At 55.2% G+C, this 14159-nt stretch overlaps 2 protein-coding genes across 2 annotated transcripts; one reads left to right on the top strand and one right to left on the bottom strand.

Annotated features, from left to right (window-relative positions):
• Positions 1-6091: 6091 nt before the first annotated feature.
• Positions 6092-6916, bottom strand: NECHADRAFT_88731 (uncharacterized protein; the record flags this gene model as incomplete). Its single annotated transcript, XM_003044091.1, has 2 exons — positions 6092-6395; positions 6450-6916. 2 exons carry the CDS (start codon positions 6914-6916, stop codon positions 6092-6094), a joined length of 771 nt encoding a protein of 256 aa, XP_003044137.1.
• A 5782-nt stretch (positions 6917-12698) lies between these two features.
• Positions 12699-13655, top strand: NECHADRAFT_19452 (uncharacterized protein; the record flags this gene model as incomplete). The annotated part of the gene is made up of 1 exon (XM_003044085.1): positions 12699-13655. A coding segment is annotated over one exon (957 nt), but the record flags the coding sequence as incomplete, so codon positions are not given.
• Between the last annotated feature and the right edge of the window lie 504 nt (positions 13656-14159).

Consider the following 14159-nt stretch of genomic DNA (forward strand, 5'->3'; position numbering starts at 1 on the left):
GCCTTTGCCCAGGTTCTTTGCCTCCACCTGTATTGCCGGGGCGTTGAGGTGCACCATATGCTCGTAATTGTATTCGTTGACCCGGGCCTTCGTAGAATACACCCGCATAGCGGCCTTGAATCTGTCAACCTCGCTCTGCGTTAGCTTGGCCTGCACCCGACTGCTAAGGAGGTCCCAGGAGGGTATAGATAACTTGACTTCACGCAGTTCTTGCAAGGCCTGGCGGAACCGGGCCTGATCATCACCAGTCTGGCGCTGCACCGTGGTCAGGAAGACGGTGCGGTCAAACAGCCGGTAGGCCACCTGTCCTCTCCTTTCCAACGAAGACAGGCCAGTGCTGGCGGTTGAATACAGCGGCTTTTGTCGGACGGGTGGTAGCTGGAAGAAATCGCCCATAAGCAAGACGCTCATACCACCAAAGAACTCGAGGCTACGCTGTGGAAAGGCCTGTCGCAGGCGAGAATCAATTCGCCCGAGCTGCTCAAGTCCTAGCATGCTCTTTTCATCGATGACGAGGTACCTGACGTGCCGTAGGCGGGACTGAAGGGCAGCAGCGTCAGCTGGGCGAAGCTCGGTAAAGGCACCGCCTACTGGGAGACGGAGCAGCGAATGTATGGTGCTGCCCTGTATCTGGTTACTCGCAACGCCTGTTGGCGCTACGCGGCAAATAGGACTAGGATTGGGCAGGGCAGCCGCCTGAAGGTGGGAGGAAAGCACCTTGATAAGGAAGGACTTGCCCGTGCCACCGCCGCCGTTAACGTGGAGAAGGATTTGAGTAGGATTTTGCGCCTGGAAGTGACCCATGAAGGTATCGTACACTAACCGCTGTTGCGGGTTGAGCTGATCACGCTAGTGAGGGCCAAGGACCTCCACATCGTTGGCTATAGGGTTGCTAGCGATGAGGTCTTTCCAGTAGCTGTCTCGAAACTCTGAATAAGTGCCCACATGCCGTGTCCAGTCGTAATTGACATCGATATCGCGGCGGCCAAGTAGGTCAAGACCTTCCTGGGTAAGGGGGTTGTCAGGTAAAAGGGCGGCGAGACGGATCCAGTCTTCGTCATCAAATTCCTCCTCTACTGGCAGAGCCTCGTACTGATCCTCTTGAGGTTGTAATCGAACCTCTTTTGGCCGGCCGTAATGGTCATCACCATGACTGTGGTGCTGCTAACAATAGGAGAAGGCCTGAGCGTGAGAATTAAAATGATGGCCGTCAAACATGAGGAGCTCATCATGCCGACGATGTGGGTGGTTCAATGCCAGCTTTACGCGGTAGTACTCTGGCCACTGTTGGCCTTCTGGATCAGCCTGATAGCGAGGAAAGTAGACTAATACACGCGGCCTGCCGTTGACGTTGGCTGGCTGCCATTGCTTCCACTTGGAAGGGTCCCTAGAGTGGAAATTCCAGTATTTGAGAAAGGAAACATAGGTCAGGTCCTCTAGGGATTCGGGGCGTTGATAGTACTTTTCGTAGACGTTGGGGGCCTCGTCAACCTCATCGGCGTTAATCCGTAAAGAGCGGGAATGCATGTTAGGATTACGGCAATCAATGTGTAAGCAGGTTCGTGAGCCCTCTTGTAACGGCAGACCGAGGAGCAAGTGGCTAACCTCCTGCTTCGAGTAGTCTCGCTCAGCAACTAGCTGATTTAGGAGCTTTGACGTGAAGGAAATCAGCGGGTTGTGGTCCTTGACCCGGGGCATTAGGGCCTTCCCAATCTGGGCAAAAGACTCACTCTTCTTCTCCGACTTGGAGTAGTATTTAGCTGCGTAATCGATCACCTGCTGCAGGCTCGTGCAGGGTGAGACATCTGTATTGGCTAGCCACGCAACGGCAAGTAAGCGGTTGTAGTGGTTTATCTGGCTATCGTTCCGCTCGCCCCTAAAGCTCTAGTGCTTAGAATGAGGAACCTTTTCAAGGGAGGCTAGCAGGCGCTGCCCGTGAGGAAATCCAAAGCGGCACTCCACCTGCTTGGTATGCTTGCTGAGCTGCATATAGTAGTTGTTGCAGCGATGGCGCTGCACGCGGTTTACCACCATCGATAGGAACTGGACGGTAAGGGGATGTTCCAATAGATTACTGATCAAGGGATTCCCTTCCCTAGGTGCCTGCACCCTCTGAGGCTCTGGGTTGATAGCGGATACGTGATATCCCCAGATTCGGGCAAATCGCTCCCGGGACTGGCTGTCATCGGGATCTAAGTCCGGGTGGCTACTTAGCCAATATAGGCCGTGGTGGTGACTGGAACCCCTGCCCTGCCACTCGTAGCGACCCCAAAAGTCCGTTAGGTTGAACTTCTGCCTCAGGACAATAGTCCTAAAGAGCGTATATCGCTTATGGAAGTGATAAGCGGCAATGTGGGCGTTGTCTCGCAGTAGTTGCCGGGATAGAGCTATTCGCGCCGCCTCAGGAGCTGCTTTCTACTCCTGGAATCGAGGCATATGACGATATAGGGACTCCCAGTGGTAATTAGCCGCACTTGCTGTAACGAAAAGGCCAGGCCTGCCTAGATTGTAGGCATATGCCTCCAATTCCTTCCTTTGCTTATACTAATATGGATGGGTGCCCCTGATTACGGCCGCTTGGCGCGTGATCGACTGGATCAGGGCCTGAGCCTCTGGCTCGTCAGGCTTAGCCATCGCTTCCTCTATGTCAGCGCGCGTAAGGGGTTGATGGCGGCGGCCTTCGTGTTGCTTGACCGAGTAGTTGCTCCGCTTTCTGACCTGCGCACGTAATAGCGTGTTGAGGGCGACAAAAGGCCACGTCTTATGCCGGGCAAAACGTCCGTCTTGCCATCTCATCGCATGGGCAAGGTAGTCCTGGTACGTGACGCTCCGTAGGCGAGGCTCTACGAAGTCGGCCTTGCCGTCGGGGTAGAGGGTGGGGAACGCGAGCGTCAACAGCGGCTGGGAACGGTTGAATTCGTTGATAGGAGTCCTGCGAATGGAAGGTAGTGGCATCTGGTGTTGAGCCTGCGCGTTAGGCGGTATATGCTCAAGATCGGCCATACGCTCAGGGTCAGGGGTACCATGAAGCAATCGGGACTGCAGGGCGTTTAATTCGGTGTCTGTAACCTGCAAATCGGGGATCGCCGATGCATCTGCATCTGCTGGATCCTCTTCTACATCCTCCTCAACGGGACCTTGGGGGGCCTCGCCGTCAGGTATGTCAGCCACTTGGCTAGCAACGGAAGCAACTATGCTGCCGTCAAGAGGAAGCCGTTGCAAGCGATCCTGCCTCACAACGATATCGCGATAGCCCGGGTGGTGGCGCTGTAGGTAATGCAGCCAGGTCAACAGGCATGAGCGGCGTACCCGGAAATCGCGAGCAAACTGCTGCTGGAAGTGAGGGTCGCCCTCCATATTAGGAGGCCGCAGGAGCACGATATCTAGCTCTTCAGGTAGGACCGGGAGCTCTTCAAATAGCCTACTAACATTGCGAAGGAAGTGGACAATATGGCCGCGGTATTTATACTGAGAGCCACGTACCTGTAGGACCTTCACGTGTACGTGAACCCTAGCAATCAGCATCTCCTCAACCATCGTTAGGCTAGGTAGATTACCGGGGACTTCCCCGAAGTCAAGGCTATTCGCAGCGCTAAAGAAGTAGGGCTCGTCAGCGGTTCTCTCCCTATCTCGACTAATGCAGCGGCTGCAGACTCCTAAGCTGTTTTTCTTCATATCGAACCAATGCTCCCGGCAGCGAATGCAACTATGCATCTTATCGTCATTCAGGGCAGTATAGAACTCCCGCACAAGCGCCCGATCCTCCTCACTAAGGGCAGGCAAATCAAGGTCCCCTGTAAAAGGTGGATCAACTATCTGATCAAACTGTCGTTCTTAAAGCTATGGCCGTGGCCGTCGGTTCACGATGCCTTAACGTGTATAGCGGCCGCGGCGATGACCCTATGGCAGTAATGAAGCAGTGGTAGGGAACGATTCCTATGGCACAGGCATGCCTAGCACAATAGGAGCCATTATGGTCGTGTCACTAGGAATCGGCGTGCCCAGAACTACTCTTGGCGGGCTTAAGGTGGGAGGGATAGGGAGGGCTCCTTCCGCTGCGCTTGAGGTAGATGGGCCCAGCAGAGGTCTAGGCAGTCCCTGGAGGACAGGCGCCAGACCACGGAATACAGCAGGCGTTACAGGGGGTTATGAGCTATTGATGGACACGAGCGCTTACGCGTTTCGCCGTGGAGGCGTCAATTGAGCCTGAGAATCGGTCCTCTTCGTCGTTCTGCGCGGCGATAGCCTCGAGGCGATGTTCCGCATGGCGGCAACGGCGGCTCGGGATTCGGCCACTCGCTCCTTTTGGCGTGCCCTACAGCTACTACACTATCTCATAAGCCTCGCAGGGTCCTTAACGCTTCGAAACTCGACCTCGGGCAGGTCTTACTTGCAAGTATGGCAGTTCCGAACTGCCTGGGGTATATCATTCTCCATCCGGCTGCATATATTGTTATCCGCCTCTTACCCATGCAGACGACCGGGTAGGTACCGCTTAGGCAGCGAGGGTTTACTTAGATATACCGTAGCGTAATAGATCTCGATATGGGAGGTTATCTGTAGGGTGTTTTGATTAGGTTCGAACGATCAGGGAAGGAGGGGACACTTCACCGCTCGACCGGAGGCAGGTAATACGTGAGCCGAGACGTCATTAGTAACCTCGTAAGGTTTAGTGGATAATAGTTTTGACGGCAAAGGGAAAGCAGACGCCATGTCGGTGCTCCGGCCAGAATCGCGCTTAGAGGCCGGAGTTGATTGAAGGACAACCTTAAAGCTCCTAGAGAGCTTACCAAAAGCGTTACCTAGTCAACGATCGCGGGCTTCCCTATGTAGTGGCGTCGTTAGCGTTGACAACTGACCAATTCAAGCACGAGTTGAGCATAGACCATGCCAATTAGCCAATCAGAAAAAGTTTTATGCTCTTTTTTTCTGACTGAGTAACAGGAGAGGCAACCCGACCACGGGTTGCGCAAAGGCCTTGAGGAACGAAGATGGCTATACGGAAAAGCCAAGTGCGAATCTTGGTTTTGAGTGGTGTTGGCCATAAATATACACGCGGGGAGACCTGAACCCTCTCAGGGGTAATCCCGGCAGCGTCCTCGAGGTGGTGTAGGAAGTAAGGGGTCATGAAAATACAAAAGAGTGAAAACGTCATGCAATAGAGACGCAATCTTGCATCTGCAGAATCATGCATCTAGCATACAAATGATAGAAAACATGCTCTATAAGGTATATGTGGGAAAAGACGGAAGGCATCAAGATGTATAGGCGATGCCGGGCCGTGGGCTATTGTGGGGAAGGAGCATCAAAGGCCGGATTAGAAAATTCACAAGAAGGTCTACATGCCCAAGGATGGGTAATATGGGCGAGGAGGGATATTAATAGTCGCCACTGCTGGATAGACAACAGCTATCTCAGTCAATTTGTTGCTATACGAAGTGACTAATTGTTGCTAGGCTAAGGGGATTTTTCCAATAGGTTCTTAGACAATTTCCTGATACTTCTTTGGGGGATAACGGTTGCGATGTGGTCGGGGCGGATCAGGCGAGAACGCTATGATTGAATCGGACGCAGGCGCATCTAGACGACAGGTAGTGGCAATATCTGCCTCCGATACATCAAGTTCATCTTGTGAGAAAGCCGAAATCGCGGGGGATCCAACAGGCTCCTTGCTCTGAGAAGATAGAATAGTGCTAGAAGAGGCCGGGGACAGACGTCGTTTCTTCGTAGGGGTCTAGCCGCAGTTAGGGTTTATTCGCTTGGCCGGTGGTATAGTCGGTTCGAGCGAAGCAGAGGTGGGAGGAGTAGACGGGATAGGAGGAGATCGGTGAACTATTGGTTTTGGTGGCGAGGCAAACATAGCTTTCGCATCCCCAAAGGCCATAGGGCCAGAGGACGGTTACTTCGGTGGGGTAGAGAGTGATAGGGCTGCGGAAGCCGACTTGGACGTGGCCCTATCGAGAAAGGTCCAGGTATCTAGCACGACGATGAAAACGTAGTCGCGGTCAAAGCCGGGCGGGTGCACCATGATATTATGGTCGAGCAGGCCGACAACTTTGCCCGTACAAGTGAAAAGCGCGTTGGTCTAGAACTAGGTGTCCTGTCTCTCGACCATTTTCTTGCACAGGGCTGCCCAAGGATTAGCGTGGATGGGGAAGATAACAAAGACCTGGAATGGATGGAAGCCTTTGAAGGGAGTCTTATCAGGCTTTCCAGGAGCAATGAACGTAGAAAGTTGGACGAAGCCACAGCACTTCAACTGGACGCCGTCGAGTCCTGGAATAGACTCCTTTCGTAGCAATATGCGGCCGGAACCGACAACAGGGCCAGTGAACGCGACAACGGGAGGGACAGCGGGGAAGTGGTCTACGGAGGCAAAGTTTCGGGGGAGAATGCTTTAGCTCGAGTCAGGGCGGGATGCCAAGGTCAGTTATATACAGCATGCTTACGGCTGGTAGCCCTGATCACGGATGATAAGAGCCGGAATGGTGTATTGTGTGATAGCGCCAGTATCTAACTCTAGACCATCTCGCTGTTCAATCTCCCAGGTCAGGGTGTACGGGTAAACACGACCGTTCATAAAGAACCATTGCTCGGTCCATTCTGATGCAACGACTTGTTTATTATAGATAGAAAGGTTGGTGCTAAAGAAGATGCAGGCGGAGGGGTTGCCGGGGTCCGACCGAAGTTGCGCATACTCGGGGGTCAGAATCCAGGGTGGGGCAGGTAGGAAGACCCTCGCCAATGCCTCTGCGTTGAGCCCGTTAATGCGATGCTGGTCCTGATAGGCAAACTTGGACGGGCAATCTGGCTGGACGAAAAGCATCACGGACATATCACTGCCCGCGTTTGTCTGGCTCTCGAGAGGTTTGCGCGGGTTCGAGGGGCTATTGGGGAAGGGAGCGGGAGGAGGCATAATACACTGGAGCAGTGGCTGTCGGAAACGAGCCAAGAATACCCGAGACGAACGTTGGAGGCAATAGGACGGTAGATACCGCGGTAGGGAACGGCAGAATAGGAAGTGAGAGAGGTGACGATGGCTTGGTTTCTATATGGATACAGGTAGACGCAGTGGTAGTTCTCGCGGGCCGCAGTATCTGGGGTGCGGGGTTCGGCAGATCAGAGCCCAGACAACGGTCCGGGAAAGCTTCAGGTTTCAAATAGATGAAGAATGCGGGGTTTGGATCATGAGCAAGGTCGATCTGGAAGCAGAGACGTCATCGAAAGTGATGTAAGTCAAATGTCAGAAATGAGATGTGACTGTAGGGGATGGAGTAGTGTCTTTTTCTGTGAAGCTTGCGAATGGAGGCGAAGTGCCGACATGGAATCAGCTGATATCGGGGTAGCAACGGTTTCAGCTTGAGTGTGGCACCGACTTGAAGGATGGGAGTTGCGGCGGCACAAAGGGCAACGTCGGCAGTTGAGCAAGAGTCTGGGTTGTAGGCATACAGGAAGGGTTGTAGGTGGTTAAGGGGACTATTGACGGACCGCTCGGATACTGCAGGAAGCAATGCCGTATTAAGGAGCATAATCATCATCATCCCAGAAGCGAAATCGTGCAACTAAAGAGGGCCCGACGCGGAAATCTTGTGATCTACCGTCCGCCTGGAATCATAGTCATGGCTGATTCTATCCCTTCAACGAAGATTTGCAGGAACTGCAAACAGGAGAAGCCGGCAGATCAATTCATTTCGAAGACAAAGTCTTCCCTAACATGTGGAAGACTTACGGCTAACTGTCTCGGCTGTAGGAATCGGCAAGCCTCACGCGCCTCTAAGCGCACTGCAGAACAAGCTGAATTATCCCCAATAGGTCGAGAAGGATTGCCATTGATAGACTTGCAATTACGTACACCAGTTAACTCACCAGTAGCGAAGCCACATAGGGCGGTTGACGATCCCCCGCTTTTTCGCCGGAATGAGGCACCCACGGTTCGGATTACTCAGCCCAAGCAATCAGTATCTGAAGACATTAGACGAAGCGAGCTAGCAGCAGCAATTGCACGGGGTTTGCCCAAGAGACGTCGGGGACGGTATCGGCGGCCGAAAGCAAGACCAGACACTAGCCGAGACGAGCCTCCGAGGAAACAAATCCGAGCTGGAACCCGAAAGCAGAGAAGACGAGAGTTGCAGGCCGAAGACCTGGCGAGCGCGTTGCGCTTCTTGGAGGACGAATTTGCCGCCAAGGAGGGTTTGTCCAAAGAGCAGACGTGGTGTACGCCAATACCACATGAGAGAAAGGTGTCGACCGTGCGAGCCTTCTACAAGGAGTTTCACGATGTGGACACTTTGCCAATACGGACTTGCATGCTGTGCTACCGTAAGCGCACGAAAAAAGAGTTGAGAGATGTGACATGGGACCAATGGATGTCGAGCTGCGTCGAAAAGGACAACCGTTCGCCATTTTCATGTCGGAGCTGCTTTCCCGTGGGCGAGACCTTCTCGGCATGTGGAGAGTGCGGTCGTTGCTTGAGGCGGGGTGTTCTGTCGCCTGCGGCCCAGCTTCACAGACGTATTGGGTGTGAACATATGTTTCCCGAGGAGCTGAAGGGCCTCACGCCGGTTGAGGAGAAGCTGATCGCGCTGAACTCATGTTACGGGTTCGTCACAAGGTACAGCATTGCGAGTAGCCAGAAGCAGAGTGCCCGGTATCCGAAGCACATCAAGGGCCACATCACGGTGTTCCCCAACAATGTGCAGGAGCTGGCCACAAAAGTGCTTCCCCACCCGCTCGTCCAAGTGATGGAAGAGATCCATGTCTCGTGGCAGGGTGCGGAGAAGCCAGCACCAAGCGACCTGTCAGGTTTATTATCGGTGAGGCGACGAGTCGTTGAGAGGGCCCTCGTCTGGCTGAAGAAGAACAACCCGCATTACGCCGAGATCGAGATTGACGCGGCGGAGATGGAGAGCTGGGGCGCGCCGCCGCATGGGGTGCCGCCGCTGGTGTACGATCGCATGGAACGGAATGAGCCAACAGCATGGGAAAAAACGCGAACGGCGCAAATTGTTCCTCCAACGGAGCGTGGCATGGACGACGAGGGATCGTTGGAGATCGAAGAGGTCCTCGCTCGTCTTAACCGAGGAGAAGACATACCCAGCGGCGACACCCAAGGGCCGGGGCTGACCGAAGACGAAGGTGGCCACGGGAGCGAGGCCGAGTCTGGTCAATTGGGAAAATCGATCAACGAAGTCACATCATCGGGTATGTTTGCCCTGGACGGACCGCCGGATGTAGCCGATGTGGAGAAGCTCTTGTTTGCCTGCAATGCCGTGAACGGGGATACGGCGGTCGGGGGAGCCAAAGCGGGCCCGACAACACGGGTGGAATCGGTGGAATCGGCGGAGATACGGACAGGGCCTGCTGACGGATGTGAGCCATACATTCACGTTTCTCGGGGCGACGAATTCGCTGACACATTCGATGCCTCGTTCTTCGCGAAGACGTTTCCCACGCTATTGCCCTTTGGCGTCGGGGGGCCACGGTTGGTGGAAGAAGCTGCCATAAGCGTGGGAAGAGGTGCCGATATGCGCGGAGCAGAGGCGGCGGCGCAAGACCTCGTCTCGTCCCGTAGCATGAGTCTGCGAACGTGGGCCGACATCACGCTCCAGCGCCATGGTGGCCGATTTGCGACCCACCACATCTTTGCATTCCTTGTGTTCAACATGAGTGTACGGTCGAGGAACCGTCGCGTCAGCATGTTGAGCGTAAAGAGGAAAGATTTCCGCAAGATAGAGCGCATAGTACGGTCGCTCTCGGCTGACAGGTTAGCAGCGGCAAGGATCGAGTTGGAGAACTCAGGAAAAACGACTGACGAGGGTGTGAAGGAGCTTTTGAGAAGTCTTTCCTTGTACGGCTTCCGCCAGCCTATGTCCAGAGAAAATCGCTTGAGTATGCGGCGGAAGATACAGTCGCTTGTTCTTCGTCATGGCGTGCCGGCGATCTGGTTCACGCTCAATCCAAACGATATTACGAACCCGGTAAAGCTGCGACTTGCAGCATACCGCACCAGCGAGCCTGACGCGGCCGAGGCTTTCCTGAAGAGCCTTGGCATGTCGTACAAACGCCTACGGCTGGCCATTTCGGACCCCATGAGCTCGGCCATCTTCTTCCACCGGGAGATGACGTTGTTCTTTGAGCATTATATCAAAGTGGGAGAGGAGTCGGTATTCGGGCGCATCATCGACTATTTTGGTGCTGTCGAGACCAACGAACGAGGGGCGCTTCATGTCCACGGGTTGCTTTGGTTGCATGGAAACGCGCACTTGAGTTCGATGATTGCCGATATCGACGGCGAAGACCAAGCAACGTACCGTGAACATATCATCCAATACATAGATAGTATCTTCTCCGAGGTACAATATAGCCCTAACTAGGCATATCATTGAAGAAGATGCAGCGGTCGGGGCGGGGGCCAAAGCTAACATACCTATGAGGTAGGACTTGGACCAGGAAGGGTATTGCACCCTCCAAGCGGAACGGTCGGTGGCATCGGACATTTCCTCCCTGCTTGACAACAGGGAGCAATTTTCGGCCGCATTTAACGAGGAAGCGAATTTCTATGCCGGTGCGACACAGATCCATACTCACAGCCCAACTTATGTCAAGTACTCCTTGAGCAAGGGCAAAGGAGGAGGAAAGAGGCGTGGCCTTTGTCGATTCCAGGCGCCATGGAGACTAGTCGAAAAGACTGCCTTCACGGCAGACGGCGTGTTGCAAATTCGAAGGAGGCATAGCATGGTGAATCGGTGGAACAAGGCCATGGCCGTGGGGCTTCGCCACAACCATGACATCTCCTTCATAGCGACGCAGCGGAAGACCATGGCCCTCATCTATTATGTCACAAATTACGCGACGAAAGTGGAGGATCCGGTGTGGAAGCGTGTGGCCGCCGCGGCAGAGCTCTTGACCACATCAACGGGTGAAGGGACGGCCAACGGATGGGGGAACGGTGGAGGAGGTGCTACCGATGACGCCGTCAAGGGGAACAGGACGCGGCAATTCTTGATGAGGGTGGCGAACCGCATATTCACGGAGCGATCACTATCGCAGGTCGAAGTCATCGCCCACCTTCTGGGATACCCGACCGAGTTCACCAACAGCAACGATTGGACGTTCCTAAATGTCTCTCTGCTCTACTGGCACGTCTTCCGACGATGGCGACACCTCCGGAAAGAGAGCGGAGCAGAGGCTGCAAACGATTCCGTGGACGAGTCGATAGTTGTGGAAGAAGCAGGTGAGAGGATTAGCTATGCTGAGGCATACCAGCACCGGGGAGACGTTTTGCGAAGCCTGTGTCTATATGACTATGTGTCGCTCGTCAGACTCAAACGAGTCGGTAAAGATGAGATCGCTGGCGCTTGGGGAGAGGTGCCATTTGAGAGCGAGTGGGAGTCTGGAAGAGGCTGGTTGCAGGTGCTGAGACGGCCGGGAAAGCACGCCAGCGTCTGCCTTGATGGCTACCTGAGCAAGGATTTCGACCAGGATGACGAAGAGTCGTGCTATCGAAGGTGGGTCTGCCGCCGCCGACGGAGTGTAAAAGGTCGTGTTGAAGAGACTAACCTCCATGCTGAAGAGCAGCGGTGCAGCATCTTGCGCTATTTGTGCCATGGGAGTCTTTCCTGTGCGAACAAACGGGCGACATCAACAGCATATGGGCGCGGGCTCGAGAGGCACTTCCTCCCAGAATATCATGCCTCGTCGATAATGTGCAACTACTCCGACGGTCGGCCGAAGACGCGAAACGCGACGCCAGGCAATGGGCAGCCTCAGCCGGCGACGCTGACTTCACGGCCGCACGTGCCGGTGAGGAAGGAGAAGGCGAGGCTGGTGAAGAGGCCGCATCGGTGTACCAGTCTGACAGCATCGGTAATGCAACGCGTCTGATTGACGTTGTGAGAAGTGCAGTAGGCGCCAACCAGATCACTGCCGGCTCGCCGGAGCTCATGGCAACAATGGAGCAGCTCTGTCGTTTCCAGCAGTCAGCACTGAGCTCGACTGCTGAGCTCCAGGCCACCGTAATGCCCGAACGGGGAGAAAGACGGATAAGCATACCAGAAGTGGCATTTTCGGGGACGGTTATACCACCGCAGGATCAGGTCAAGGCCATCAAGTCGCAGCAGATCCGTGCCTCCAGAGAGAGGGAGCGAATGATCCAGGGCATACAAAATATGGCCGGGGCCGATAAAACTGACCACAGTGCGGCGGTGCGAAGTGTGCTCACTGGTTTCGGCGAGGAGGATATCCAAATGACGGCAGCCGACTTGGAAGAGGAGACGGCAGGCGAGGCAGGTCCGCGCATGGAAGTCGACTTTGGTGCATCAACGTCCTTCCTTGAGGCAGGTAAGGCTCTGGCAGCGCGGTTCACGCTGAACAAGAGGCAGACAATCGCCTTCCTCATCATATGCCGCCAGCTCGACTCGATACGATGTAGCGGCAGAGGCGATATCGGTCAGCTCTGCGAATTTGTTGGTGGAGAAGGTGGAACCGGCAAGTCACGAGTCATTGAAGCACTCGTCGAGCTCTTCGCATCAAAAGGTATTTCGAACCGTCTGCTGATCACGGCGACGTCGGGGACTGCCGCAGCGCAGATCAACGGCATCACGATCCACTCCGCCTGCGGGTTCACCAAGGACCAAGCGGCGGGGGGCGCGAACACGGCCAAGGATCTCGACGGTGTGCGACTGCCAAAACAGGCTGAACGATTTGTCCATGGCCAGTCTCGTATGGACTGGCAGGAGAAAGACCTGCTAGTCATCGACGAAGTGAGTATGCTGGGGGCTCGGACGCTACACGCGGCGAACGAGCAGCTCTGCAGGCTCCGCGGGTCGCAACAGGATTTCGGAGGGATCCCCATCGTCCTTTTCTGCGGAGACTTCCACCAGTTCCGTCCGGTACAAGAGAGGTCGATCCTGCTGCCGAGCGTGGCCGTCTCGTGGGACGAAGACAACTCGTTCAAGGCCGAGCAACGGCACCAGCATGACAAGGCGCACGCGCTGTGGAAGAAGTTCACGACGGTCGTCATGCTGGACGAACAAGTACGCGCGGCCGGAGATCCGGAATTGCAGACACTGCTAAAGCGGATCCGGTCGGGCGTGCAGGACCGCACGGATTTGGACCTCCTCAACTCAAGATGCTACCGGGAAGGCAGGCGGATCCCGTGGGAAACGGGCATCACCGTGGTGACGCCGCTGAACCGGAATCGGTGGAATCTGAACATGGAGGCGGCCTTGTCGTTCCGGATCCAGCAGCGGTCGATGATGCGCATCTTCATATCCGAGCACAAATGGAAGGACGGCCTGCCGACGGAGGAAGAAGCCATCATGATGCTAAACCAGGGCGATAATAGCGCGGTCCCAGTACCAGGCGTCTTCATATTCGTGCCAGGGATGCCCGTCGTCGTGAACCACAATACCCATCAGGGCTTGAAACTTGTCAATGGGGCCAGTTACACGGCGCTTAACGTCATCCTCGACAAGGCGCACCCGGGCCATCGGATCTCGGCCGATACGATGGTCCACTTCGGGCCGCCGGCGGGGATAATACTGGAGTCGGAAACGACAAAGAACTTCCACTTCGTCGGAATGCCGCCCGGCACGATCCTGTTGATACCCACGAGTGTCAGCATACATTGCCAGCGAAAGCGGCCGTGGCAGCAGAACGACGTCAGCCGAAAGGGTCTGCCGTGCGCGGCGGCTTTCTCGTGCACAGACTACAAAGTGCAGAGCAAGACGCTCGAGCGCGTAGCCCTGGAGCTGCGGGGGGCGAGGACGACAAATGTCGACGGATACATAGTCCCCGCGCAATGCGATCCGTACAGCCTGTACGTGCAGCTGTCGCGGTGCCGGTCGCTGGACGGCATCATGCTCATCTCCAAGGTGCGGGAAAGAGATCTGGTGGGCAACCGGGTTCCCCAGGAGATGACCGTGGCAGAGGCCAGACTGGAGGAATTGAGCAAGAAGACTGTTCAGGAGGCTCTGCGGTGGCCGGATGACGATTTTCGAGGTCCAGGGGTCTGACCAATCCCCGTTGAGTGGAGACACGAAACTGACCAATGAGAGGGGCTCTTTTAAGTTTGAGGGCGGGGCATAGACCTTTCGTTCCTCAAGGCACAGGGGAAGGCGCACGTCCGCCGGGGGAAGGTTGGAAGCTGGGCGAGGTGG

Source organism: Fusarium vanettenii (genome assembly GCF_000151355.1).
Source record: "Fusarium vanettenii 77-13-4 chromosome 15 genomic scaffold NECHAsca_25_chr15_3_0, whole genome shotgun sequence".
NCBI lineage: Eukaryota > Fungi > Ascomycota > Sordariomycetes > Hypocreales > Nectriaceae > Fusarium > Fusarium vanettenii.